We start from the raw sequence: 26,302 nt of genomic DNA on the forward strand, positions 1-26,302 counted from the left end.
GCGGTTCTGGAGCGCTCCCGCCCTTCCCCAGCCACCGCCGGCTCCTTCTGCTGCTTCTCAACAGCTTTTGAAAGCAGAGAAGAAAAAAAGAAGAAGGATTGAAAAGCACTTTGAAAAGCAGAGCAGGGGGAAGCGGGGAGTTCCCGGCAGCCCCATCCCCTCCTCCTGCTGCCAGCGCCTGCCAGCTTTGTCTTGCCGACGCTGCCGAGCCAGCGGGGAGCTCTCCCTGAATGCTGGGGATCGCTGTCGGGACACCCCAGGGTGCCAGAACAAAGCACACCCCCAAAATCCCCCATCCCCAGCGCTGGCTGCTGCCAGAAACCTCCCCAGCAACCCCAGAGACCCCCAGGCACAGACCCCAAAGTTCACCCAGGGCAGAGCATTGCCCAGAGGATCCCGGCTGGATGCTCTGCCCGCCCCCGCCTTGGCCAGGTGGGCACCGGGACACGCTGGGTGCCGTGGGCAGGATCTCCGTGCATCCTCTCGCCTTTCCCAGCTGGAACCTTCTCCTGGCCAGCAGTGCCAGGAATGGGCACCCCAAACCCGCTGTGCCCCCGGAAACCATCACCTCTCCCACCTGAAACTGGAACACATTCCAGTTCCCTTCCAACCCAACCCACGCCGTGATTCCACGATCCCACCTGGAGTGTGGATTCTGCAGGAAAGCCCCTGGCACAGGGACCCCTCCAGAGCGGGACAGGGGGCACAGAGCCGGGTCTGTCCTCCCCGCCGCTCTCCTCTCCCGCCGCCCCCGGCACGGAGCCGTGTCCGGGGCTCTGAGGATGCGCCGAGTCCTCAGGAGGGGCTGTGCCTGTCCCCAAGGCAAGGGAAAGGTGGGGACATGACACACTTGGCTCTGCCCCAGCAGCTGGCAGCGAACTGGAGATATCTGGAGGACAGGGAGAGCCCAAGCTTCTAAAACAGATAAATTCAAACAAATTACAGATTTCAGCCCAACTTTATCAGTCACAACTGTCATTTTTTGGCACACCAGCATCTCCTCATCACGTGGCTTCATCATCCCCAATCCAGATCTCTGTGTCCCCAAAGATTTCCATCCTCAGGGAGCACTGGCATGCTGCAGATATTGACTGGGGCAGTTTTTTTTTTCTTATTAGGACTCAGGCTGGGTTGTTCACACCTGGGTTGTTCACACCTGGGTGGTTCGCGCGTGGGTTTTTCACACCTGGGTTGTTCACGCCAGGGTTGTTCACGCCTGGGTTGTTCACACCAGGGTTGTTCGCGTGTGGGTTGTTCGCGTGTGGGTTGTTCACGCCTGGGTGGCTCGCGTGTGGGCGCTTTCACGCCTGGGTTTTTCACAAGCCTGGGTTGTTCACGCCTGGGTTTTTCACACGTGGGTGGTTCGCGTGTGGGCGCTTTCACACGTGGGTGTTCACGCCTGGGTTGTTCACACCTGGGTGGTTCGCCCATGTGTTTTTCGAGCGTGGGTGGTTCACACTTAGGTTTTCACCGAGTGGTTTTTCCACGCGAGGGAACCCCACGCGAGTTTTTCCACGCGAGTTTTTCCACGCGAGTTTTTTCCACGCGAGTTTTTTCCACGCGAGTTTTTCCACGCGTGTTTTTCCACGCGAGTTTTTTTCCACGCGAGTTTTTTCCACGCGTGTTTTTCCACGCGAGATTTTTCCACGCGAGTTTTTTCCACGCGTGTTTTTTCCACGCGAGATTTTTCCACGCGAGATTTTTCCACGCGTGTTTTTTCCACGCGAGATTTTTCCACGCGAGATTTTTCCACGCGAGATTTTTCCACGCGAGTTTTTTCCACGCGTGTTTTTTCCACGCGAGATTTTTCCACGCGTGTTTTTCCACGCGTGTTTTTTCCATGCGTGTTTTTCCACGCGTGTTTTTTCCACGCGAGTTTTTTTCACGCGAGATTTTTTCCACGCGAGTTTTTCCCCACTCGAGATTTTTCCACGCGAGATTTTTTCCGTGTGAGTTTTTTTCATGCGAGATTTTTTTCACGCGAGATTTTCCACGCGAGTTTTCCCCCACGCGGGTTTTTCCCCACGTGTGGGAAGCCCACGCGTGTGTTTTGTTAGTTTTTTCCACGTGAGTTTTTGTTAGTTTTTTCCACGTGAGTTTCTTTGACGTGTGTGGGTGGTTCATGCGTGGGCAGGGTTCACACCTGTGGGTGGTTCATGCATGGATGGTTCACACCCGTGGGTGGTTCACACCCGTGGATGGTTCACACCTGTGGGTGTTTCACACCCGTGGGTGGTTCACACCTGTGGGTGGTTCACGTGTGGATGGTTCACACGTGGATGGTTCACACCTGTGGATGGTTCACACCCGTGGGTTTTTCATGCGTGGGTGGTTCACCCGTGGGTGGTTCACACCTGTGGGTGGTTCATGCATGGATGGTTCACGTGTGGGTGGTTCACCCGTGGGCAGCTCACCCGTGGGTGGTTCACACCTGTGGGTGGTTCATGCATGGATGGTTCACACCTGTGGGCAGCTCACCCGTGGGTGGTTCACCCGTGGGTGGTTCACACCTGTGGATGGTTCACACCTGTGGGTGGTTCACGTGTGGATGTTTCACACCCGTGGATGTTTCACACCCGTGGATGGTTCACACCTGTGAGTGGCTCACACGTGGATGGTTCACACCCGTGGATGGTTCACACCCGTGGATGGTTCACACCCGTGGATGGTTCACACCCGTGGATGGTTCACACCTGTGGGTGGTTCACACCCGTGGGTGGTTCACACCTGTGGGTGGTTCACACCTGTGGGTGGTTCATGCATGGTTGGTTCACACCTGTGGGCGGTTCACACCTGTGGGTGGTTCACACGTGGGTGGTTCACACCTGTGGATGGTTCACACCTGTGGGTGCTTCACACCTGTGGGTGGTTCATGCATGGATGGTTCACACGTGGGTGGTTCACACCCGTGGGTGGTTCACACCTGTGGGTGGTTCACGTGTGGATGGTTCACACCTGTGGGTGGTTCACACCTGTGGGTGGCTCACACCTGTGGGTGGTTCACGCGTGGGCGGGGCATTGCTGGAAAAGCGCCCGAGTTCCCGGCAGCCCCATCCCCTCCTCCTGCTGCCAGAGCCTGCCAGCTTTGTCTTCCCGACGCTGCCGAGCCAGCGGGGAGCTCTCCCTGAACGCTGGGGATCGCTGTCCGGACACCCCAGGGTGCCAGAACAAAGCGGGACAGGGGGCACAGAGCCGGGTCTGTCCTCCCCGCCGCTCTCCTCTCCCGCCGCCCCCGGCACGGAGCCGTGTCCGGGGCTCTGAGGATGCGCCGAGTCCCGTCTGGCCCCCGGCGTGGCAGGAGGGGCTGTGCCTGTCCCCAAGGCAAGGGAAAGGTGGGGACATGACACACTTGGCTCTGCCCCAGCAGCTGGCAGCGAACTGGAGATATCTGGAGGACAGATATTCAAACAAATCACAGATTTCAGCCCAGCTTTATCGGTCACAACTGTCATTTTTTGGCACACCAGCATCTCCTCGTCACACCTGGAGCAGGGATCAGCTCCTGCTCCAACGCTGCCCCATCCACCCACCAACATCTGGGGGTGCCTCAGGTCCCTGTGCCCCCCTTTGGCTCTGCCAGCCCTGACAGCGAGCGCTGCTCTGCCCCTGGGAAAACCTCGAGCCAGGGAGCAGCGCTCGGGAGAAACGTCAAGGCTGATTTGGTCCTCGGGGAGTGATTGGTGCTGACAGCTCAGCCTGGCTGAGTGCGGCACAGAGCGGCTGGAGGGGAACGGGAAGGGGAAGGGGAAGGGGAAGGGGAATGGGAACAGAGATGGGGAATGGGAAATGGGAAATGGGAACTGGAACGGGAATGGGAAATGGGAATGGGAAATGGGAAATGGGAAATGTGAACGGGAACGGGAATGGGAATGGGAAATGGGAATGGGAATGGGAACTGGAACGGGAATGGGAATAGGAATAGGAATGAGAAATGGGAAATGAGAAATGGGAAATGGGAACTGGAATGGGGAATGGGAAATGGGAAATGGGAACTGGAACGGGAGTGGGAACAGGAATGGGGAATGGGAAATCGGAACTGGAACAGGAACAGGAATGGGGACAGGAATGGGAAATGCGAAATGAGAAATGAGAGATGGGAAATGGGAACTGGAACGGGAATGGGAACTGGAATGGGGAATGGGAAATGAGAAATGGGAAATGGGAACTGGAACGGGAATGGGAAATGAGAAATGGGAAATGGGAACGGGAACGGGAACGGGAACAGGAATGGGAAATGGGAACTGGGAACTGGAACAGGAATGGGAATGGGAACAGGAATGGGAACAGGAATGTGCAGCCCTCAGCTGCCTGGAGGAGCAGGGATGATGGGGAGGGAATTTGGAAAATTGCAGGTTGAAAGTGGAGGTGGGAGGGAGGTGGCTCAGTGTGTTCCCCAGCGAGCCTGGCTGGTTCCACTCCTTCTGTTCATGGGGAAACTGAGGCAGCAGAGCTGAGCAAGAGCTCCCCCCAGTGCCTCGGGCACTCAGCCCATCCCTGCTGTGCCCAAAGCGAGCCCTGGGCCCTGCACAGCATCCCTGGGAGCAGGAGCCCAACCCTTTGCTATGCTGGGATGTGGGATCTGATCTCCCTGTTGGGATGTAGGATGTCCCCAGTGGGATGTGGGATCTCCCTGTTGGGATGTGGGATCTCCTTGTTGGGATGTGGGATCTCCTTGTTGGGATGTGGGATCTCCCCTGTGGGATGTGGGATCTCCCCTGTGGGATGTGGGATCTCCCTGCTGGGATGTGGGATCTCCCATGTGGGATCTCCCTGTTGGGATGTGGGATCTCCCTGCTGGGATGTGGGATCTCCCTCTTGGGATGTGGGATCTCCTTGTTGGGATGTGGGATCTCCTTGTTGGGATGTGGGATCTCCCTTGTGGGATGTGGGATCTCCCCGGTGGGATGTGGGATCTCCTTGTTGGGATGTGGGATCTCCCTTGTGGGATGTGGGATCTCCCCGGTGGGATGTGGGATGTTCCCAGTGGCTCCTCCACGAGCTCCCAGGGCTTCTCCAAGGGCTCACAGGCTCCTCCACAGCCTCCCAGGGCTCCTCCCGCCTTCACCACCGGAGCTGCCGCGGGGCCCTGGAGCTCTCGCCACACCGGCGAGTGTCACCTCCCAGCACAGCACCAGCCCCAAACCTGCCTCGGCTGTGGCTGCAGCCTCGGGCTCCTGCTGGCAGCCAGGGATGAGCTGGGTCAGGGCAGGTGAGCAGCGCCTGGGCTGTCCCAAAGCGCACACAGATCCCTCACGGATGGGATCCAGGGCTGCATCCCCCCATTCCCAGGATGGGAGATGTGTCTGAACTCACAGCCCTCAGCCAGGGATCGGCCCCGACACCAGGAGCCTGCCTGGCACACGCAATGTCCCTTGCACGGGTGCCATCCCTTGCACAAGGAGCATTCCTTGCTCTGGGAACTCCCCCGTGCTGCTCAACTCCCCAGAGCTGCTCTGCCCCGTGTCTCCGGCCGCCCCGTGTCCCAGCCCCGTGGGAGGAAGGTCCCTCTTGCACAAGCAGGGATGGCTGGGGCTGGAGTTGAGCTGCACACGAGGAGCAGGGTTTGTCCAGCCAGGCACAGAATCCCCTCTGTACCCGTGAGTGGGGTCTGGGGGCTCCCCAGGAGGGGACGGCAGCCCTGGGTGCTGTGCTGCTCAGGTGGGTCAGAGGAGTCACCCACCTGCAGTGCCAGCTGCTCTGGGGACACTGTGAGGGGACAGAGAGTGACTGTGGCTCAGTAGCAAGGCCACCAGTGCAGCCCAACCCTCCCAGTGCAAGGGGGAGCAGCAGGGACCCCAAAACCTGCACAACGCTCCCCTGGCAGCCCCTGGCCTGGGATGTGGCTCCCAGGTGCTGTGACAGGGACTGTGCAGCCCCTGGCACTGACCTGGTGTTGTGCTGAGCCCTCCCCACCCCCAGCCCCAGCTGGTGACAGCTGATGAAACCTGAACGCCTCACCTGGATTTTCCTGCCAGGCCTGAAGGGCAGAGCAGGAGAGGGCGGCTGTGACCCAGCCCAGGAGAATCCCCAGTGCCAGGGCTGCTGCTGGCAGGGGTGTCCTGTCCCACCCCCCCTTTCCCAGCAGCTCCAGCCCCCTCTGTGACGGGGACATGCAGGACACGGCCAGCACAGCTCCCTGCACCCTTCTGGGCTCCACCCAGCACCTCTGGCACCCCAGGTCCTTCCCTGGTGCCACAGGGCTGCCACGAGCCCAGTGGGGCAGCAGGACACACGGACACGGGGCACTGGCCCTTTCTGTGGCAGAGCAAGGTGCCAGAGAGGGGACACTCTTGTCCTCAGGATGTTTATTGGCATCTCCCTCAGCTCAGGCCGGGTGCCACGGCCCTGCCAGGCTGGTGCTGGCTCACCCATAGGCACTGTGGGGGCTGGGCTGTGCAGAAACCCCAAAATGGCCACGGACCCCCCCGGGCATCCACACCCCCGAATGCCCTCAGGCCTCTGCACAAAACCCCACTGAAAACCCCCAAACCCCCAGAAACGCCAAGGGGAGGCTCCAATTGCTTCATCCGAGTCCTCCCCAGAGCCCCCGAGGTGCAAAGTCAGAGGGGATGAGCACCACGTGCACCCACTGGGGCTCTCCGGGGGTTTCAGTCCTGGGTTCTCCTCGGGGGGCTGTGCTGGGCCAGGCACCAAGGAGGGGGGGAATGAATTGTGCCCTGGGATCCTTCCCCCAAAGGCTGTGGGGGTGCCAAGTGCAGGGTTCAAGTCCAGAGGTTTGAGATCAGCAGAGCTCCTCTCGCCCTCTTTAGTTTGGGGTCTCTGTGTCACCGCTTGTCCCCATGTCCTGGGGGAGCCACGAGTGGAGGGGCCGGGGTTTGGCACGGCAGGAGCCCCTCACCCAGCCCCCAGCACCCACTGGAGTCCAGCAGCAGGTCCGGGGTGGCTCCCGTGGGTGCCAAGGGTAATGTCAGCACAGCCCGAGCCCCCCCCGAGGAGTCTGTGACACTTTGGCCAAGGAGGGGACCTGACCTTGGCATCCAGCTCCGGTGCTGCCCAGAAAGCAGAAAACCCCTGGGGCTGCTCCCCTTCCTCCTCCTTGCTGCTTTTTCCTTTTCTCTTAATTTCTTGGGGCTTTTCTTTTTGTTTCTTTTTTTTCTTTTTTTTTTTCTTTTTTTCCCCTAATTTTTCCCCCCTCTCCTGTTGCTGTTTTTTTTTTTCCTTCTGTTTAAATATCAAACGAAAGAGGAAAACCCAGCGATGGGAGCTCTGGAGCCGGGGGCCAGGCTGCTGGGAGGGCGGTACAGGGTCCCGGGCTGGCTGCTGGGGGCGTTGCCGGGGGTCTGGGGGGTGGGAGTCCTGCTGGCTTTGGGGCGGAACAGGCTGCCCTGCTGCGTGGAGGTGCTGTTGGAGAGCGGGGTGTGCTCGGGCTCGCCCGAATCGCTCTCGGTGTAGCTGTAAGCCTGTGCCCGGGAGATGCCCTTCTGCTGCCGCCGCCACGAGTTGTAGTAGGTGGGGTCGCTGATGTAGTGGTTGACAAAGGAATGCGCCTTCTGGTGCCCCGGGTCCACCTCGTACTCGCTGTCACTGCCCTGAAAAACGGGATGGAGGGTGTGGTGACAACCCCAAAATTCAATAGGGTCAGGCTCTGATCCAGCAATGGGATGGGAGTTGGACCAGGGGAGTTCGGGAGGAATTCCCGCATGGAAAGGGAGGCCGGGCACTGGAAGGGGCTGCCCGGGGAGGTTTGGGGTGCCCATCCCCACAGCTCGGATTCGGTGATCTCAGAGCTCTTTTCCAGCCTAAACGATTCTGTGATTTCCTGGTGCTTTCCTGGTGCTTTCCCAGTGCTCTTTCGGGAACGCTGGCAAGCACATCCCCAAAGTATTTAAAGGCTGGGACGGCTGCAGCATCTCTAGGGGGTTTCTGCCTCTTGCTGAAACAAAATAAAAGCTCATACAAAAGGTTCCTGAGCGCTGCCGAGGCCGCGATGCCCCCGGGCTGGCGCGGAGGGTGTTTTCGGACTGTGCCGGTAATTGGATTCAGCTTCTCCGGCGGCGCACAAAGGGCCCATTGAGGGCGGTGGGAACTGCCCCGCGCCAGCGCCAGCTCCCGCAGCTCTTCACAGCTCCTCAAAAGCCACTCGAGCCCCGCTCGGGCCGCAGCGAAAGGAGCCGGCATCTGCCAAGGGAACAGGCGGTGCGGGCAGCGCGGGGGGGCGCGGTGCCCTCCTGCTCGGGGACAGCCCCAGGGACCCGCAGCGCCTTTCCCTGGGTGTCAGCCCCTCAGGATCCATCCGGGGGGTGACAGCCCCAGGGAGTCCATGGGGCTCCACGCTGCTGCCCGGCCACAGCTGCCCGTGGCCCCGGGACAAGACAAAGGTGGCATTTTGTGGAGTTGGCAGAGCCGCGGACGTTGCCACCAGCGACCGGGCAGCGGGACAGTCCCCAGCCCCCCGTGGCTGTCCCCAGCAGCCCCGAGAGTCCCCCGCGGTGTCACATCCCCAGCACACGGGCCGGGGGCTGTGCCAGCTTCAGCCCGGCTCTGTGCCAGGAGCCGCAGGGATGCGGGATGGGGCAGGAGCAGCGGCGCAGCTCCCAAAAGCGCACCAGGACCCGCCTCGTGGCGAGCAGAGGGACGGGCAGATGCTCAGGGAGGGCTCCCAGCACTTTCCACCCCGTCCCGGGTCCCCGAGGGTCACCTGAGAGTCCGAGACCTCGGAGGGTTTCTCGGTCAGGCTGCTGCTCTCGGCGGGGATCAGGTCGTTGTACTTGGTCACGTCCTCGTCCGAGTAGTGCAGGCTGCCGGGGCTGGGCCGGGGAGGGGACCTGGGGACAGACAGGGGGTGCTCAGTGTGTGTCCCCTCTGCTCGGGTCTGGGCCAACCCCAGCGGATCCACAGGGAACACCCCTCAGCCTGCCAACCCCATCCCAAAAACCCTGATCCCCCTGTCAGGGCTTTCAGGGGGCAGATCAGTGCCAACCCCTCGGGATCCCAGCCCTCCCAACCCCATCCCAAAAACCCTGATCCCCCTGTCAGGGCTTTCAGGGGGCAGATCAGGGCCAGCCCCTCGGGATCCCAGCCCTCCCCACCCCATGACGGAGCAGGGATGGACACAGTGACCAAAAACGCTCCCCCTGCCCGGGCAGGGGGTTCCTACCGGGTGTAGATGCCATTCTTCCTGCAGAAGGAATTCTTGACGGAGAGGCGGCGGTTGTTGAGCTCCAGGGCGGGGAAGCTGCCCTCATCCAGGCTCACCATCTCCCCGTGGCTCAGGGCGGCCGCCTTGGAGCTGTTCCCTGCGGGATGGGATGCTCAGCCTCCCCCAGCCCCTCCCCAGGCTGGGCCCTGGGGGTGTCCCCAGAGCGGGGACTGTGCTAATTCCAGAGTCACCACGGCCTGGGGACAGCCAGGAGGTGCCAGCCGTGCCCAGCCCCTGCCCTGTGCCCCAGTGCCCCCAGCTCCCCACTCGGGGCTGTTTGCTTAACGAGGAGCTCTGGATTTTCCCCACAATTGGAGCCCTTGACAGAGCTAAGAAAACAGAGCTGTGTTTGGCTAATCCCGGTGACCTCTGCGAGCCCCCGGGGCTGCCCTGCCTCTGCAGCTGTCTGTGGGAGAAATCCTTTATTTCATCCTCAGCCCTCGATGCTCTCCAGGAAGCCACAGCATCGTTCTGGGGTGGCACCGGGCTCTGGAGGGGTTGTTCCCAAGGTGGGCAGGAAGGGAGGCTCCCACTCCTCCACCCAGACCCCAAAGGCAGGGAGAGACCCCCAAGAGGTTCCCACGGGAGCAGGAGGGTCCTGTCAGGTCCTGTCAGGTCCTGTCACCACCCAGCACGCTCCCTCACCCACCTGAGTCTGATTTCTTGGAGTACTTCTTGCTCTGCCCGCGGATGATGAGCACGAAAACGAGGAGGAGGATGAAGATGAGCCCCACCAGGGCAATGACCACCAGGAACCACCACTCCTCATAGAACGGGTTGGTTTTCTGGGCTGGGGCACAGCAGGGAGGATCAGAGCAGGACAGGGACAGGGGACAAGGGACATCCCCCTGCAGAGTCACTTGGGGAGCTTTGTGAGGCCTGGATCCATAGGAAAGGGAGAGGGCTGGGGTGGTTACAAAGGGGGTGGGATTTGGGACTCTAGGAGCCAGGAGCAGGGTTCAGAGCAGCACCAGGACCCTCCCTCCAGCACAGGGGGACAGGATCCCCCAGGAACACACCTGACACGGAGGGGGAAGGGGTGCTGGGGGTCCCGTAGCCGTAGTCATTGACAGCAATGACACGGAAGTCGTAGCTGACCCCCTGCTTGAGGATGTCCATGCTGAAGGTGTAGGAGGTCACCTCCTTGGGGATGTCTTTGATGAGGATGTCCCAGAGCCCCTCATCTGGAAGAGACAACGGGGCTGGGAGAGGAGGGCTGGCTCTGCAGGACACCCCAGGCCAAGGGGTGACATCCCTCCATGCACTGCCCGTTCCATCAGCCCCCCTCAGCAGCGTTTCCCCATGGATCACCACAAGGACAACCCCCCAGCACCCCCTGCCTCAGTTTCCCCCCGTCCTGACCCCGAGGAGGGCAGCTGTGGTACCTGAGGGCCGGGCCTCGATGACGTATCTGGTGATGGGCCCCTGCCCGGGGTCCCCACTGGACCAGTGGATGGTGATGGCCGAGCCATAGCGGGAGATGAAGGGCTCTCCTGGGGGGCCAGGGGCGCCTGGGGAGCAGAGCACAGCTGGAGGCCACAGACCAGGCACAGACTGGCACAGAGCCATGCCAGCCCCATCTCCTCCCTCACCCCGTGTGTCCCCCACGCGTCCCCCGCACCTTCCCCGGGCCCCGTGGTGATGTTGGCCTCCACGTCCGGCCCGTAGGCGAAGGTTTTGGCCCGGATTCGGAAGCGGTACGTGACACCCTCGGCCAGGTCCTTGACCTTCATCCACAGCGGGCTGGTCCCCTTCACATCCACCGTCACGATCTTGCTGACGCCTGCGGGGACAGAGGCTGAGCCGGGTCCCGCCGGGCCCTCCCCGCTCCCCCCGGCCGTGCCTCACCATCCACGGGCGTGCAGGGCTCGTAGACCAGCCTGTAACCCTCCAGGACGCCGTTGGGCAGCGCTGGCGGCTCCCAGGACACGTTCACAGACGTGGTGGTCAGCTCGCTGAAGCGGATGGAGCCGGGAGCGCTGGGGGCTGCGAGGGGACAGGGTGGCAGGGCCAGCTCAGCGCTCCAGGGGACACCCCCAGCACGAGCCAGCCCCTGTCCCTGCCTCCACCCTAACGCTGATCATCATCTCACACCCCCCCGGGCCCATCCCTGCTGCAGCAAAGATTCCACGATGGGGGAATGAGTTTCCTGCTCCTGGTCTTTTCTCCCAACACCCTCATCTTCCTCAAGCCTCAGATTAAACATCAAACACTCCTGCTCTCTCCTCCCAAGATTTTCCTCAGCTTAACCATCCATCTCTGTGTGCCCCCACCCCACAAACCCGCCGGGCTGAGCCCAGGGATGCTCTGCTCGGGATTGCAGGATGAGGGAGAATCCCTGGAGCTGCACACCCACGGAGACACCTCCCCACGGAGCCCAGGGGCAGGAGGCTGCTGGGGGAGCCGTGCCACGGTCCCCACCTGCCTGCTGTGTCCGTGCCTTCACCGGGGCGCTGCGGGGCCCGTCCCCCGCGGCGTTGAAGGCGGCCACGCTGACCCAGTACGAGGTGTAGCCCGTCAGGTTCTTCAGCTTCACGCCGGTCTCGGGCAGGAAAAGCGTCTTGACCCGAGCGCTCTCGTTGTGCCGCTGCTCCTCCCAGAAGTGGATCTGAGGGAGGGGGCGAGGTGAGGCACGGATCCAACCCGGGACGGGGCGTGCAGAGCGGGGTGAGGCACGGATCCAACCCGGCCTGGTTTCCCGGAGCCCTTGGCTGTGCTCAAAGCGTCCCTGCCCGGGCTCCGGAGTCCCTGTCCCAGCCTGGTGGCTCCCGGGGCATCCCGGTACAATCGTGACACATCCCAGCTCTATCCTGGTACATCCCGACAAATCCCTGGTATAGCCTGGTACATCCCGACACATCCCAGCTCTATCCCGGTGCATCCTGGTACAATCGTGTCACATCCCAGCTCTATCTTGGTGCATTCCAGTGCATCCCGGTACAACCCCGACACGTCCCAGTTCTATCCTGGTACATCCCGACACATCCCAGCTTTATCCTGGCGCATCCCAGTGCATCCCGGTAAAACCCCGACACGTCCCAGCTCTATCCCGGTACATCCCGACACATCCCGGGTATACCCTGGTACATCCCGACACATCCGGGCTGCATCCCGGCTCTGTCCCCGTGCATCCCGGTACAACCCCGACACATCCCAGCTCAATCCCGACACATCCCGGGTATATCCTGGTACATCCCGACACATCCCGGCTGCATCCCGGCTCTGTCCCGGTGCATCCCGGGTGTATCCCGGAACATCCCGGCCGCGTTCCAGAGCCGACGGCGCCATCTGCTGCCGCGCCGCCGCTCGGCACCGGGAGGGGACACCCGGCGGGGACACCCGCCATCTCCTCGGGACCCCAGCATGTTCCCAGGAACCCTTCTCCCGCAGGGCACGCAGAGCACCCCCAGCCCAGCGCCACCCACCCTGTGCCCCCCTCAGAGGTCCAGCACCTCCCCAGAGTCCCCCGTTGTCCCCGAGCGGTGCCAGCTCCTCCCAGGTACCTTGTAGCCCTGTATGTCCCCGTTCTGGCTCTCCACGGGGGGCGGCTCCCAGGTGACATCCAGCTGGGTGGCCGTGGCCGCCTGCACAGCCACGTTCTGCGGAGCTCCGGTGGGCACTGCGCCGAGGGAGGGGACAGTGTCACCGTCACCGCTTTGTCCGGGCCATGGGGGGCTCCAGGACAGCCCCCAACAGAGGCACCCGTGCAGGACTCACCCGCTTCCCCCACGAACACCTCCTGCGGGGGGCTGGGCGGTCCCTCGCCCACCGCGTTGTAGACGCTCATCCGGATCTCGTAGCGCCGGTGCTTGTTCAGGTCTGGGGGACAAAGGCTGAGTGGGACCCTGCCCGTGGGACCCTGCACCTGGCAGAGCCCCCCTTGCTGCGGGTGTCCCCAAGGAGCAGCTGGATAGGCAGAGTGCAGTGCGGGGACACACAGGGGTGGCAGTGGGGGACACACGGAGGGAGCTGGGGGACACAGGGGGTGGTCACTTACTGTCCAGCTCGTACTGGGTGAGGGACACCTCGCTGAGGTTGTGCACGGCATAAACAGCTGGGCAGGAGAGCAGGGGGTGGTTAGTGCAGGGCAGGGGTGGGCTCTGCCTCTGAGCCCCACCCCAGCACAGCCCCCACTCCAGCCCAGCCCCACTCCAGCACAGCCCCACCCCAGCACAGCCCCCAGCCCAGCACAACCCCCACCCCAGCACAGCCCCCAGCCCAGCACAGCCTGACCCCAGCACAGCCCCCACCCCAGCACAGCCCCACCCCAGCACAGCCCCCACCCCAGCACAGCCCCACCCCAGCACAGCCCCCACCCCTACAAGGGCCCTGGAACCCCCAGCTGCCAACGGGGCTGCCACAGCACCGAGCAGCCTTTCCACCCTCCAGCCCCATCCCCTGAAGGGCACGGGCCAGGTTTGTGCATTGGGGTCTCCACAGAGGACAGGGCCAGGTCCTGTCTTGGGCTCTGCCCTTGTCACTCGTGTCCCTGCTGTCCCCCAGAGTGGATGTGGCCCTGGTCCCTGGGGTTGTCACACAGCCCGTGTCAGGTGCAGACACCCAGATTTGTGGGTGTCTCAGTTACAAGGACCCCACGGCACAGAGCCAGAGACAACACAGAAGAGTCTCAGGGACCACAGCCCTGGTGGCACGAGGGAACTGGTGACAGCTCCAGGGGGCACAGCCTGACCCTGGTTCCCGGGATATGCTGTGGAGCACGGGATGCTGCACTGCTCAGGTCCCCACCTGCCACCCCCAGGGCACCCAGCCCCTGTCCCCAGGGTGGGCAGTGGGCACTCACGGCTGAGCTCGGCCCAGCTGGCGCCGGGGTGGCCGATGCCGCGCAGGGCGAAGCCCCGCAGGCTGTCGTACACCAGCTCCCGGTAGCGCAGCCGGAACCCCAGCAGGATCCCGTTGATCTTGTCCTCAGCCGGCGGCTGCAAGGGGAGGGAGGGGAGGAGTCGAGGCTGCTCCGATCCAGGGCTCCCTGGCACCCTCAGGTGCCACCCAGGACGTCCCGGTGCCACCTCCCAGGGCAGCGCAGAGGGGACGGTACCTGCCAGCGGATGAGCACCGACGTGGTGGTGTGGGGGGTGATGGAGAGGATGGTGGGAGCCTCCTCGGGGGCTGTGGGGGACAAGAGGGTGGTGAGGCTCCGGAGATGCCCAGGGCAGAGGAGGAATCGCCCCGGACAGGTCCCCAGGAGGTGCTGACCCGCCTGCAGGGTGGTGAGTGACTCCGACTCCTCGCTGTACTCGCTGTCCCCGATGTCGTTCGTCGCCTTCACACGGAACTTGTAGGAAGTGAAGGGTTTCAGCCTGCAGGGAGCAGAGCAGGATGGGGACGGGACAGCCAGGGGATCACCCCCGAGCCACCCTCCCTCCCACCGGGCCACCCCTTCCCAGCCTTGTCATGACACGGGGAAACCGAGGCACGGGGAAACCACCCGGAACATCATCATCCCCCGTGTCCCCAGCCCCTCACCTGTCCACCACGAAGGCGGTGGCGTTGTGGCTGACGGGGGCGGAGTGCAGAGCCCAGTCGCCGTCGGGCAGCTCGCGGCTCTGCACGGTGTAGTAGCGCACGGGGGAGAGGCCATCGCTGCCCGGCTCCCAGGACAGCAGCACGCTGCGCGCCCGCACCTCCTCCTGCTGCGCCAGCGGCTTCCCGGGGGGCTGCGGCCGGGCTGGGGGAGGCGAGGGGCTGGGAGCACTGCGGGGACACCGCCGGACCCCCGCTACAATCCAGGACCCCCATCGTTACCTCTTTTCTCGGTGGTGACCACCAGCGCTTCGGCCGCCTCGCCCCAGCCCTTGCGGGTCTGCGCGGTGACACGGAACAGGTAGGTGGCCTCGGGCTGCAGCCCGGTGGCCGTGAACTGCCGGGCGCTGGCTTCCAGCACCTCCACGGCGGCCGCGGTCACCGCCGAGGTGTTCAGGCGGTGGCTGACCTGGTAGGCTGGGGAGGGAGCGGGGTGGTGGGGCTGGGGAGGGGACACAGCCCGGGACACTGCCCGTGCCGCCCCCTCCATCCCGAACCGGGCACGGGGGAGCTCACACCCAACATCAGAGCGGGGAACTCCAGCCCTGAGGGCTCCGAGATGCTCAGGGGGATCCCATGGAGCTGGTCCCGGCTCCCCACGCCAATCCCTGCTCCCACAGAACCTCTGCAGGGCACCCAGCGCGGCTGGCCCGGGATGTCCCCACCTACCCAGGATGACCCCGTTGGGTGCTGCCGGTGGCTGCCAGATGAGCCGCACCAAGGTGGTTCTCACCTCAGGAAAGAGGAGCCCCACGGGGGGCCCGGGCACTGCAGGGAGAGATTGGAGTCACCGGGGAGTGGGGAAAGTGCCAGATCCCATCCCCTGGGAACGGGAACCCTAAATGTTCCCATTGGGATCCATTTCCTCACGGATCGGGGGAGAGGGATCCTCCACAGAGGGACAGGATGGGATTAGGCACCCAAGGACACACCCAAGTGATGTCACCCACCGTCATCCAGCGTCCTCTCGAGGACAGGCGGCCGGCTGGGGACACCGTCGCCGATCCTGGTGAAGGCCAGCACGCGGATCTCGTACAGGGTGTACTTGGCCAGCCCGATGAGCTGGGCACTGCGGGAGGCATTGCCCTCTGCCAGCCAGAACTGGGCACGGCCCTCCGAGCCCTGCTCCTTGTACAGCACCTGCAGACAGCCCGTGTGACACAGCCGGGCCGGGCTGGCACTGAGGGGTGACAGCTCTGGGGTAGTTGCCCCAGGGGAAGCTGTGCTGGCCACGGGCAGGGCACGGACACGAGCTCACCTTGTAGCCCAGGACGAGCCCGTTGCAGTCAGCCTCGGGAATGTCACTCCACCGGACCACCAGGCTGCTGGAGGAGCTGGCCACTGCTGTCACATTGCTGGGGCCGGAGGAGGGCACTGGAGGGGGCCGACACAGAGGGTCAGTGGCCGGATTGGCCGAGGTGGGTGCCCAGTGCCCAGCTGGGCAGCGGTACCTGACTCCCGCGTGCGTCCCAGCACCGAGGGGCTCCAGGGCCCGGAGCCGATGGCATTGAAGGCCTGGACCTGCACCCGGTACTCCGTCCACTCCTCCAGGTCCTCGATGGTGAATTCCCGCTCCACACGGTCACGGATCATGTGCAGCGCCGGCTGCCCCCGCCCGTCCGCCCGCGAGTAGCGGATCCTGTACCCCACCGAGTCGGGGTTCCCGTTGTACTCCTGCTCCAGGAGGGGCTGCCAGGGACAGGCACTGTCACTGCTCATGTCCCACAGCCCCCTCAGCCACACAGGCACCGTCCCACGGGCCCCCCTCACCATCCAGCGCAGCCACAGGCTGGTCTCGCTGGCCGTCCTCAGGGTGACATTGGCAGGGGCCATGTCCGGGGGGGCTTGGAGGGTCTGGATCCTCCGCGAGGGCAGGCTGGGGGGGCTGGTGCCCACGATGTTCACCTGGCGCATGCGGAAACTGAGAGAGGAGAGGGGGTCACGGTGTGGGTAAGAGGACTCCAGGCCCTTGGGGAGGACAATGAGGGGGGTCACGGTGTGGGGCAAGAGAACTCCAGGCCCTTGGAGAGGACAATGAGGGGGGTCATGGGGGGGGACAAGAGGGCTCCAATCCCTTGGGGAGGACAATGAGGGGGGTCACAGTGTGGGATAAGAGGACTCCAGGCCCCTGGGGAGGACAATGAGGGGGGACAAGAGGGCTGTGTCCCCCCAGGGATGGCACCCCTGGCACTCACCTGTAGTAGGTGTAGGGTTTCAGGTTGGGCACCTCCATGGAACGGGTGTCGGGCTCGTTGGCCAGCTGGTGCACGAGCCCCCACTGCCCGGCCTCGCCGTTCTGGCCCATCTGTGGGGTGAGTGGGGTGAGTGGGGTGAGCTGTCCCCAAACACCCCCTGTCCCCCATCCCAAGCCCCCCTGTACCTGTGCCTCCACCTGCCAGCGGGAGATGGAGGTTTTGCCATCGTAACCCGGGCGGAACTGGATGGTGACGGAGCGGGGGCCGATGTTGGAGATGCCCAGGTTGGTGGGGGCACCGGGGAGCTCTGTGGGGACAGCACAGGGTGGGTGGCACCGGTTTCTTGCCCCCAGCACCTCACACAGCCCTCCAGCAGCACAGTGCTCACCTGGAGGGACCCCTGAGGAGATGGTGGAGGAGGAGAGCTGTCCCTGTCCCTTGGAGGTCATGGCGGCCACCTCGATGGTGTAGGTGGTGAGGGCGGTGAGGCCGGTGACGCGGTACTCCAGGGTGACGTTGGGCAGGTAGTGTGTCACCCGCGTGTTGGTGCGGTTGTACTCCTCCCAGGAGATCCGGTACCCTGGAATGCACCCATGTCACCTGTGTCACCTCTGTGTCATCCCTGTGTCACCCTTGTGTCACCCGTGTCCCCCCTGTGTCACCTCTGTGTCACCCCTGTGTCACCCTCGTGTCCCCCCTGTGTCCCCACTGTGTCCCCCCTGTGTCACCCCTGTGTCACCCCTGTGTCACCCATGTCACCCCCGTGTCACCCATATGTCCCCACTGTGTCACCCCTGTGTCCCCACTGTGTCACCCCTGTGTCACCACTATGTCACCCCTGTGTCACCCCTGTGTCACCCCCGTGTCACCCCCGCATGGCACAGGACAGGTGTGACAGGACAGGTGGGATATGCTGCGGGGTGGGAAGAGGACAGGACAAAGAGGAGATAATCTGGGAGGAGAAGGACCTGAGTGACACTGTGGGGTGGCAGTGGGACACGGGAGATGCTGCAGAGCAGGAATGGGACAGGACAAAGGGGACATGCTGTGGGGTGGGAATGGGACAGGACAAAGGGGACATGCTGTGGGGTGGGAATGGGACAGGACAAAGGGGACATGCTGTGGGGTGGGAATGGGACAGGACAAAGGGGACATGCTGTGGGGTGGGAATGGGACAGGACAAAGGGGACATGCTGTGGGGTGGGAATGGGACAGGACAAAGGGGACATGCTGTGGGGTGGGAAGAGGATGTGAGTGACACCGTGGGGTGGCAGTGGGACACAGGAGATGCTGCAGAGCAGGAATGGGACAGGACCAAGGGGACATGCTGTGGGGTGGGAATGGGAGCCATGACAGAGCCCGTACCCGTCAGGATCCCGTTCTTCTCCAGCGGCTCCTGCCAGCTGACCTTCAGGGACGTATCCAGGATGTCACTGAAGCTGAGGTGTCCCACGGGGCCAGGCACTGCCCGAAAACACCCAAACTCAGCACCCACAGCACCCCGCGAGCAGGGGGCTCCCCTCGGGCCGGGCAGGGTCCATCCCGCGGGGTCGGAACCTCCCCGTACCGTCCTCGTGGGTGCGCACCAGCTGCGGGGCGCTGCGCGGGCCGTCCCCGGGCGTGGTGAAGCACAGCACCGAGGTGAAGTACTCGGCGAATTTGCGCAGCCCCGGCACGTAGCCCACGTGGATGCTGTCCTGGAAGTTGGGCCGCACCGTCACCACCGTGGGCTCGTCCTCGTGCTCCGGCTCCCACGCGATGAGCTGAGGGAAAAGGGAACCGTGATGCTGAAAACTCTCCGGGCTTTCGTGGTACTTCACTCCATTTCATTTACGAGGTGTTTTTCTTTCTACCAAGTTTTAGTAGGGATTTTTTATTCTTAGGGGTGGGGTTTTGTGCTTCTGTTTCCATTTCTAAGCTCACCAGAGCTGTAAACTCATACAGTTTTTTTCTCCCAAGCTGATAATTTTTCCAGTTTCTCAGAACCTTAGAGAAATAAATTTAAAAATACAAAAGAGCTAATGAGGAGTGCAAGACAAAAAATGTTTTTTTTCTGTTAAACCCCAGCAGACACCTGATGTGATTGCAGAGTCACGGCGTGGAACGGCTCTGTTGGAACAACAATTGCAGGACTCCCAACATCAAAGGCAACAACAGCCGAGGGTGAGCCCTGACTTTGTTTCTCTTTACTTTATTTGATGATTTAAATGTTTAGATACCCATCCCCGGACTCCTCTTATTAATTCAGCGTTGATTAACGATCAATTAACGGTGCAGGGAGCCCCGATGCCGGCGCTGTTTATGGAGCTGTGTGAACTCATCGATAACGGCGCGGGATCCCCCCTTGCCCGCATCCAGGAGGGATGGCTGGGCATTTAATTGGTATTGTGCAAGATAGCCTCTAGCAACTTAATTAAACACTAATTAGGCCCTAAAAATACTAATCAAAAATACTAAGTGGCATTTAATAAGAATGTTAAATATCCCACTCACGCTGGTTATCTCATCCAGCGGCAATTAAATTCCCGAACTTCTTTCGATTGGATTAAGACACAAGTTTAATGTTTTAATTCAATTTCATTAGTGTAAATTTGAATTAATTGCAATTCGGAATTAATTACAGAGCATGGGAGACTCCGAGCCCATGCAAGTGTTAAATAACAGTAAATATTATTTTAACAGTCGGGAGAGATCCAATTAAAATCCAGGATTTCGGCGAGGAGGAGCCAAGCCAGTTTGTGAAGGCTGACCAAGTTTTCCCCAGAGCTGTTCAGTTTTTGGGAATCAGCTCACCTTGTAGCCCTGGTTGATGCCGTTGATGAACTGGGGGCTGGGGGGGTTCCAGGTGAAGCGGATGGTGGTGGAGTTGGTGGCCTCAGCCTGCACATTCCCTGGAGGCACCGTGGGCACTGCCAGGATGAAGGGACAGCTCACAGCCACAGCTCCACGAGGTTCCCTCCCCTCCACCAGCACCTCATCCCTGCCCAGCACATCCCAATCCCCCCGGGATCTCCCCACCCACCCTCCTGCCTCCCATCCCACCTCCCACCACCCGCTCTGGGGGTGCCCCTGCCCACCCCGACCGTCCCTGCTGTCCCTGCCTACCTCCCTGCAGGGTCCACTCTGTCACCTTCATGCTGTAGACGCCCAGGCCGGCGCTGTTGTAGGCGGCCACCTCGATCTCGTAGTTGGTCCAGATGATGAGGTCCTCCAGGAGCAGGTTGTTCACCTCGGCGTTGGTGATGTTCTTGAACTGGTACCCCACGGGCAGCCCCGCCAGGCAGTACCTGGGGATGGCAGGAGCCATCAGAGCTGTCACTGTCCCCACCCACAGCAGCTCTGGGAGCCGTGGGAGCCCCCGCTGGCACCCACCGGATGATGTAGCCCTTGAGGACGCCGTTCTGGTGGCTCTCGGGGGGCGGCTGCCACTGGATCATGATGGACTGGTTGGTGCGGCCGCTGGCGATGACGTTCTGGGGGGGAGCGGAGGGCGGCTCCTCGGGCAGGGACACCCTGCAGGGACAGGGCAGGGTGAGGACCCGGGCTCAGCAGCCCCCCCAGGACCCCCGGCCGGGACTCACCTCTCCGTGTCCTTGCTGAACTGCCCCCTGCCCACGTCGTTCACCGCACACAGGCGGAACTGGTAGGAGCGGGCGGGGACCAAGCCCCGCACTGTCACCGATGTCACCTCGGGGTCCACGCTGGCCAGCAGCACGGTCCAGGGCGCGTCTGGGGGAACAGGGGACAGCAGGGTGGGGACACGACACTGAGGTCCCCTGCCCGGCTGACAAATCCCGATGTCCCCAAGCTCCCCGCAGCATCCCCTGCACCAGGGTGACACTGGGGACTCCTGGGGGTGGCAGCAGCTCCTTACTGTTCTCGGAGACCTCCACGACGTAGCGGAGCAGGGGGCTGTTGCCGTCGAAGGGCTTGGCCCAGGTCAGGTTGATGGCCCGTTTCTCCTGCGGGCTCAGGGCGGCCACGGGGCTCTCGGGAGCGTGGGGGAGCTGCCTGGACAGGGGGGTTAGGGAGGGAAGGGAGGACGGGGCACAGCCCCAGGCAGGGGTGACGGCGGGATGGGGGGGGGGGTCTCACCGGACACGGAGGTGGGCGCTGCGCGAGTCGTTGCCCCCGGCCGAGATCACCTTGCAGGTGTAGGTGCCGATGTCACCCGACCAGGTCTGGGAGATGTGCAGGGTGCCCAGCTCGTCCAGGCGCACCCGGGAGCCGCTCTCGGGGCCCAGCGGTGCCCCGTCCTTCTCCCACACGTACCTGAGCCGGGGGGAGCCAGGTGTGGCGGTGCCCCGCAGCTCCCCAGCCAGCAGAGCGGAGCAGGGTCGCAGGGCACCAGGTGGCACTGCAGGACCAGCAGCGCGGGGATGGGGAGGAGGACCCTCATGTCCCTCCCAGGGACAGCGGTGACAGCAGCCAGGCCGGCAATCCAGGGGTGCCCGGGCTCCCCAAGCCCCTCACTCACCTGACGTCCACGCTGGGGTCGTGGGTGACCCCGCAGCTCATGACAGCCTTGGTGCCCTTGATGACGCTCTGGTCCTGCGGCGGGTCCGTGATCCGTGTCCTTGCTGCGGGGGCACACAAGGAACTGCGGGGGTGGCACCGGCAGCGACAGCTCCCGTTTGCACCCACAAAACGCAGCGCCCATCCCGGAGAGCTCCATCCCGCAGCACCCGGGGCCACGCAGGGTCCCTCCCTCCCTCCCTCCCGGCTGTGACACGGGCAGCGTCACGGTGAGTGACACCGTGAGTCCCTTACCCCAGACCACCAGGTCTGCAGAGGCCTCGTCCACGCCGCGGGAGTTGGTGGCCAGGCAGGTGTAGGTGCCAGCGTCGGGCAGGTGCGCGGGGCTCACCAGGAGACTGCCCGACTCCAGCAGGGTGAAACGCGGCAGCTGCACGGAGCCGCTGGCCAGGACCCGCTCTCCTGGGGACAGCAGAGCCCTGTCAGTGCCGCTGCCACCAGCGTGGTGGTCACTGAGCCCCACGGAGGAGGCTCGTCCCCAGCCCTTTACCTTTCTGCCAGGTGATGGCCGGGCGTGGCGCCCCCGAGGTCTCACAGTTGAGGATGACGGACATGCCATCGATCACCGTGCTGTCCTGGGGACCCCGCGTGATGTTGGGGGCGATGCCTGTGGGGCACAGAGGTGCACAGCCGCCCTGAATTCCCTCGCTGTGCCCGGCCTGACCCAGGAGAGTTTCCATCCCACCCAAACCCAGCCAGGGCACCGCAGGGCTGAGGGGGGCTGGCACCTACTGGTCACAGCCAGGTACGTGGTGGTCTGCACCTCGCCGGCCGCGTTGCGGGCGAAGCACTGGAACATCCCGGTGTCATCAGGGACCAGCCCGCTGATCTGCAGGCTGCCGTCCTCCAGCAGCTGGAAACGGGACAGCTTCTCCAGGTGCAGGAGGGCAGCGTCCTTGTACCAGGCCATCTCGGGAGGGGGGACACCTGCACGGTACAGCCGGGTCAGGCACGGGGTGCTGGCGCACGGGGAGGGCACTGGGGAGCAGCTCACCCTTGGCTTGGCAGGGGATGGCCACCACCTTCTCCATCTCGGCCGTGATGTGCCTCTCCGGCTCCCTGACGAACTGCGGGGGCTCTGCAGAGGGAACCGAGAGATAGAAACAGGGACAGAGCCTCTCCCAGGGTCCTTGGGGTGCCCAGTGCCCCTCGTGTCACCTCCCACCCCAGCCCTGGGGCTGAGCACGCATCAGCTCATGGCACGCGAGGTCTGGGCTGCTCGTGGGCAGGAGATCAACCCAGCAGGGACAGGGAGGTGCCCACAGAGCAGAGCTCACCCAGCACAGACTGGGGATCAACCCAGCAGGGACAGGGAGGTGCCCACAGAGCAGAGCTCACCCAGCACGGACAGGGAGGTGCACACAGAGCAGAGCTCACCCAGCAGGGACTGGGAGATGCCCACGGACAGGGAGGTGCCCACGGGCAGGAGCTCACCCAGCATGGACAGGGAGGTGCACACAGAGCAGAGCTCACCCAGCACGGACAGGAGCTCACCCAGCATGGACAGGAGCTCACCCAGCACGGACAGGAGCTCACCCAGCATGGACAGGAGCTCACCCAGCACGGACAGGGAAGTGCCCACGGGCAGGGGCTCACCCAGCACGGACAGGGAGGTGCCCACAGAGCAGAACTCACCCAGCACGGACAGGGAGATGCCCACAGAGCAGAACTCACCCAGCACGGACAGGAAGGCGCCGGCAGTCACGACGGGGACGCTGCTGCTGCGCAGCACAGCCTCGCACTCGTAGAAGCCGCTGTCGCTCAGGGTGGGGTGCAGGATGGTCAGCCGGCGGCTGTAGTCGCTGATCCCGCTGGACACCGGTGTCCCGTCCTTCTTCCAGATGATGTGCAGCTTGATCAATGGCCTGGGGGGGTAGAGGCGTGTCAGGAGCTTCTCTGGAGGATCCCACCTCCCTCCATCCTGCGGGATTCGGGTGGGAAGGATCTCCCTCCATCGCGGAGGTTCCAGGCGTGTGGTGGGAACAGATTGCCCGAGGCTGGGCAATGCCAGCAGGGAGATTCCCCATCGCCATCCCCAGCCCATCGCCATCCCATCCCCAGCCCAAGCTCACCTGGCGTTGGCCACACACTCCATGGTCACCTCCGAGGTGCCGGCCACCACGCTGGTGTTCCTGGGTGGGACAATGATGGTGGGTGCGATGGGATCAGCCGGGCCACCCACGTCTGGGGAGAAGGAGGCCAGAGGGACAACCATGAGCACCCCCTGGCCACCCTGGGGTGTCCCCGAGAGGGCACCCAAACCCCTCACTGCTCGGTTTGGCGGAGACAGAGGTGACAGGGACCTGATGGCATCTTGGTGGCACCAGGGTGCCTTCCCTAAGCTGTGTGCTCCCCTGGGAGCCCTGGCACGCCTGGTGGCAGCAGGGAGGAGGGAGCAGGGAGTCCATAAAGCAAAATGATGGCAACAATAAAAAACCCTCATGTAGGCGCTGTAAAAACGCGATCGGCTCGAAAGCTGCTGATAGAGCTGAATCCATAAACAGGGGCTCCGGGATGTTTATGGCGCTCCAGGACGCCGAGGGACGCGAAAACAGATTCATGGGGATGGGAGACAGGCAGCCACAGACGGGGATAACCTGTCCTAACCCCACGGAGCAGCAGCAGGGGGGATGGGGAGATTGTGACAGGACTGATGTCCTTTCAGGGCACGTCCCATGGGAAGGGCTGTCACCACCCAGATGGACTGGAGGGCTCAAAGGAACTGGGGGGACGAAGCCACAGCGGTGGCCCCAAGGCTCCAGAGCACCAGGAGCTGGCAGGGGGACAGGGACAGGGACAGGGGAGGGGGACACCCACCCCACAGCCCATCCCGGCTGCAGGAGCAGGAGCTCTGCCTGTGACAGCGCCTGCAGCACAGCCACGAGCACCTAAATAAATTCTGAGGCAGCTGAACTGTTAAGTCAGCAGAAGGCAGAGCCTTGGAAGAGATTTACTGCAAATTAAATTTGGGGGGGAGGCAGGGGATGAGGGGAGGGGGCCAGTGCCCCCCGCACTCACTGGCCACGGTCAGGGTGATGGGCTGGCTCGTCTTGTTGTCCCCGTTCTTGTCATTCACCGCCTGCACGTAGTAACGCCCCGCGTCCGGCGCCACCGTGGACAGGATGACCAGCGTGTTCTCCAGCGTGATGGCTCTGGGGGAGGACAGGGAGCAGTGAACACATCGAGCTGGGACCCTCACTCCTCACCCAGCACCCTCATGGGACCCCCAGCCTCACCCCAGGATGGGAGGACCAAGCCCTGTATCCCTCAGTCCGAGCAGAGCCCATGGGACAGTGCACATCTCTAGGATTTCTCCAATTTTTTACATTTTTTTACTTAATGGAACAATCTAATCTGCTGGAAACATAAAATGCTGTGGGGAATATGTTTTTTTTTACCATTAAATATGAGATAAAGAAGTTTTATCTCCTCAATCCCGCTTTGCAAATCGAAAGGAGACCAGTTCAATTCCTGCATAATGGGGGTTACAAATTCAATTCCTGCAGGCTGTGGCTGCCCGGGCTCCAGCAGCACGAGATCTGCCACAGCCCCGTGGGGACACCTGGCACACGCGTGTGTGCCGTGCTTGCCTCTATCCCACCCTCTCCTCCGCTTTGTTTTCATTTTTTGGTAAAGAAATCCCTTTCTCTGGTGACAAACAGAGCCATTAGTCACCGAGCGTGTCCCTGGGTTCCAGCACGATGCAGCGTCAGTTCAACATCCTTGGTGTGGGGACAACGGGAAATGCAAACGGGATGGTGGGGGGTTCCGGGAGGGATCCAGGGGGATCCTGGGGGTTCCAGGGCGATCCTGGGGGTGCTCACATGCGGCTGCTGGGGGAGATTTTCCGTCCATCGCGGAACCAGGTGACCTGAGGCTGCGGGAAGCTGGCGATGCGCGGCGCACGGATCACGGCCGCCTCCCCGTGCGACACGCTCTGCTGCGTCTCGCTGTCCTCGAAGCTGCCCATGTCTGCAGAGCAGGGCAGAGAACCGTGCCAGGGGCTGGGGGTGAGCCCAGGGACCCCGGAGGGGCTTTGTGGGGTGGGTGATGCAGAGGGGCTGCTCCGGGACCCCTCCTCGGCTGTGGGGATGGCTCAGGTACCACCGGCTGCTCCTGGGGATCCTGGAGTCCTTCACCCTTGTGCTGGGCCAGGGACCCCTGTCCGAGTGTCCCCACCACAGCAGGAAGGGCCCAGGGGCTCCCCAGCTTCTCTCCGTTCCCTGTCCCATGTCCCAGTGCCGGGAGCATCCCCAGCATGACCCTGACTGCAGGGACAGGATGTGGCAGCTGCCACCATCCCACCCTGCCATTCCCGGGCTGGAAGCACTCAGCAGTTGTGGGAGACTGAGGGAAGCTGGGGGGGCACGGAGGAGGGGAGTGGGACACGAGATTTTTATGGACTTCCTTAATTGCTGTAATTAAAAACATGTAAAGAATCCTTTTTTAACGACTTTGCCATTATCATTAGTTGTTAGAACAGCTGCCTTATTAATTTCTCATTATCCTCCTGATTTGTCACCGCTCCTCAGGAGGTGTTTGAGGGGATGGGACTGGGGGTGTCCCACAGGCAAGGGGGGACAGAGAGGGGCAGGTCCCTTCGGGGGACAGAGCCACCATCCCAGGCCTCAGTGCTCCCATCTCCTCCTTAAATCTCAACACATCCCTGCCAGTGTCACCCCAGGGATGCTCCGATGTCCCTGTCAGTGTCACCCAGGGATGCTCCGATGTCCCTGCCAGCCTCACCCCAGGGATGCTCCAATGTCCCTGCCAGTGTCACCCAGGGACACTCTGGATGTCCCTGTCAGTGTCACCCAGGGATGCTCCGATGTCCCTGCCAGTGCCACCCAGGGACACTCCGATGTCCCTG

The 26,302-nt window shown here is 62.7% G+C and overlaps 1 protein-coding gene across 3 annotated transcripts in view; it reads right to left on the bottom strand.

Moving 5' to 3' along the window:
• Window positions 1-7,105: 7,105 nt before the first annotated feature.
• SDK2 (sidekick cell adhesion molecule 2) overlaps window positions 7,106-26,302 on the bottom strand; it is a 46,468-nt gene continuing 27,271 nt past the window's right edge. The window contains exons 4-46 of one of the 3 annotated variants that reach the window (XM_033076733.2): window positions 25,257-25,404; window positions 24,451-24,584; window positions 23,505-23,616; window positions 23,107-23,297; window positions 22,427-22,510; window positions 22,165-22,359; window positions 21,923-22,039; window positions 21,667-21,834; window positions 21,374-21,476; window positions 20,992-21,168; window positions 20,771-20,907; window positions 20,478-20,625; window positions 20,269-20,409; window positions 20,002-20,183; window positions 19,690-19,805; window positions 18,464-18,659; window positions 18,262-18,360; window positions 17,285-17,476; window positions 17,082-17,203; window positions 16,897-17,006; window positions 16,472-16,622; window positions 16,153-16,390; window positions 15,960-16,075; window positions 15,652-15,841; window positions 15,371-15,469; window positions 14,924-15,118; window positions 14,645-14,846; window positions 14,375-14,478; window positions 14,217-14,287; window positions 13,962-14,097; window positions 13,158-13,214; window positions 12,878-12,979; window positions 12,664-12,779; window positions 11,582-11,768; window positions 11,009-11,146; window positions 10,782-10,943; window positions 10,546-10,671; window positions 10,180-10,344; window positions 9,810-9,950; window positions 9,119-9,257; window positions 8,660-8,786; window positions 7,509-7,550; window positions 7,115-7,439 (exon numbers count right to left, since the gene is read on the bottom strand). In XM_033076733.2, coding sequence (XP_032932624.1) covers window positions 7,194-7,439; window positions 7,509-7,550; window positions 8,660-8,786; window positions 9,119-9,257; window positions 9,810-9,950; window positions 10,180-10,344; window positions 10,546-10,671; window positions 10,782-10,943; window positions 11,009-11,146; window positions 11,582-11,768; window positions 12,664-12,779; window positions 12,878-12,979; window positions 13,158-13,214; window positions 13,962-14,097; window positions 14,217-14,287; window positions 14,375-14,478; window positions 14,645-14,846; window positions 14,924-15,118; window positions 15,371-15,469; window positions 15,652-15,841; window positions 15,960-16,075; window positions 16,153-16,390; window positions 16,472-16,622; window positions 16,897-17,006; window positions 17,082-17,203; window positions 17,285-17,476; window positions 18,262-18,360; window positions 18,464-18,659; window positions 19,690-19,805; window positions 20,002-20,183; window positions 20,269-20,409; window positions 20,478-20,625; window positions 20,771-20,907; window positions 20,992-21,168; window positions 21,374-21,476; window positions 21,667-21,834; window positions 21,923-22,039; window positions 22,165-22,359; window positions 22,427-22,510; window positions 23,107-23,297; window positions 23,505-23,616; window positions 24,451-24,584; window positions 25,257-25,404 — 6,122 coding nt within the window. In that variant the 3' untranslated portion in view covers window positions 7,115-7,193. Of the gene's footprint in view, window positions 7,551-8,659; window positions 8,787-9,118; window positions 9,258-9,809; window positions 9,951-10,179; window positions 10,345-10,545; window positions 10,672-10,781; window positions 10,944-11,008; window positions 11,147-11,581; window positions 11,769-12,663; window positions 12,780-12,877; window positions 12,980-13,157; window positions 13,215-13,961; window positions 14,098-14,216; window positions 14,288-14,374; window positions 14,479-14,644; window positions 14,847-14,923; window positions 15,119-15,370; window positions 15,470-15,651; window positions 15,842-15,959; window positions 16,076-16,152; window positions 16,391-16,471; window positions 16,623-16,896; window positions 17,007-17,081; window positions 17,204-17,284; window positions 17,477-18,261; window positions 18,361-18,463; window positions 18,660-19,689; window positions 19,806-20,001; window positions 20,184-20,268; window positions 20,410-20,477; window positions 20,626-20,770; window positions 20,908-20,991; window positions 21,169-21,373; window positions 21,477-21,666; window positions 21,835-21,922; window positions 22,040-22,164; window positions 22,360-22,426; window positions 22,511-22,770; window positions 22,776-23,106; window positions 23,298-23,504; window positions 23,617-24,450; window positions 24,585-25,256; window positions 25,405-26,302 lie in introns of those variants that run through there. The other 2 variants (XM_033076732.2, XM_033076735.2) reach the window with 2 other exon arrangements.

Source organism: Catharus ustulatus, chromosome 20, assembly GCF_009819885.2.
Source record: "Catharus ustulatus isolate bCatUst1 chromosome 20, bCatUst1.pri.v2, whole genome shotgun sequence".
Classification (NCBI taxonomy): Eukaryota; Metazoa; Chordata; class Aves; order Passeriformes; family Turdidae; genus Catharus; species Catharus ustulatus.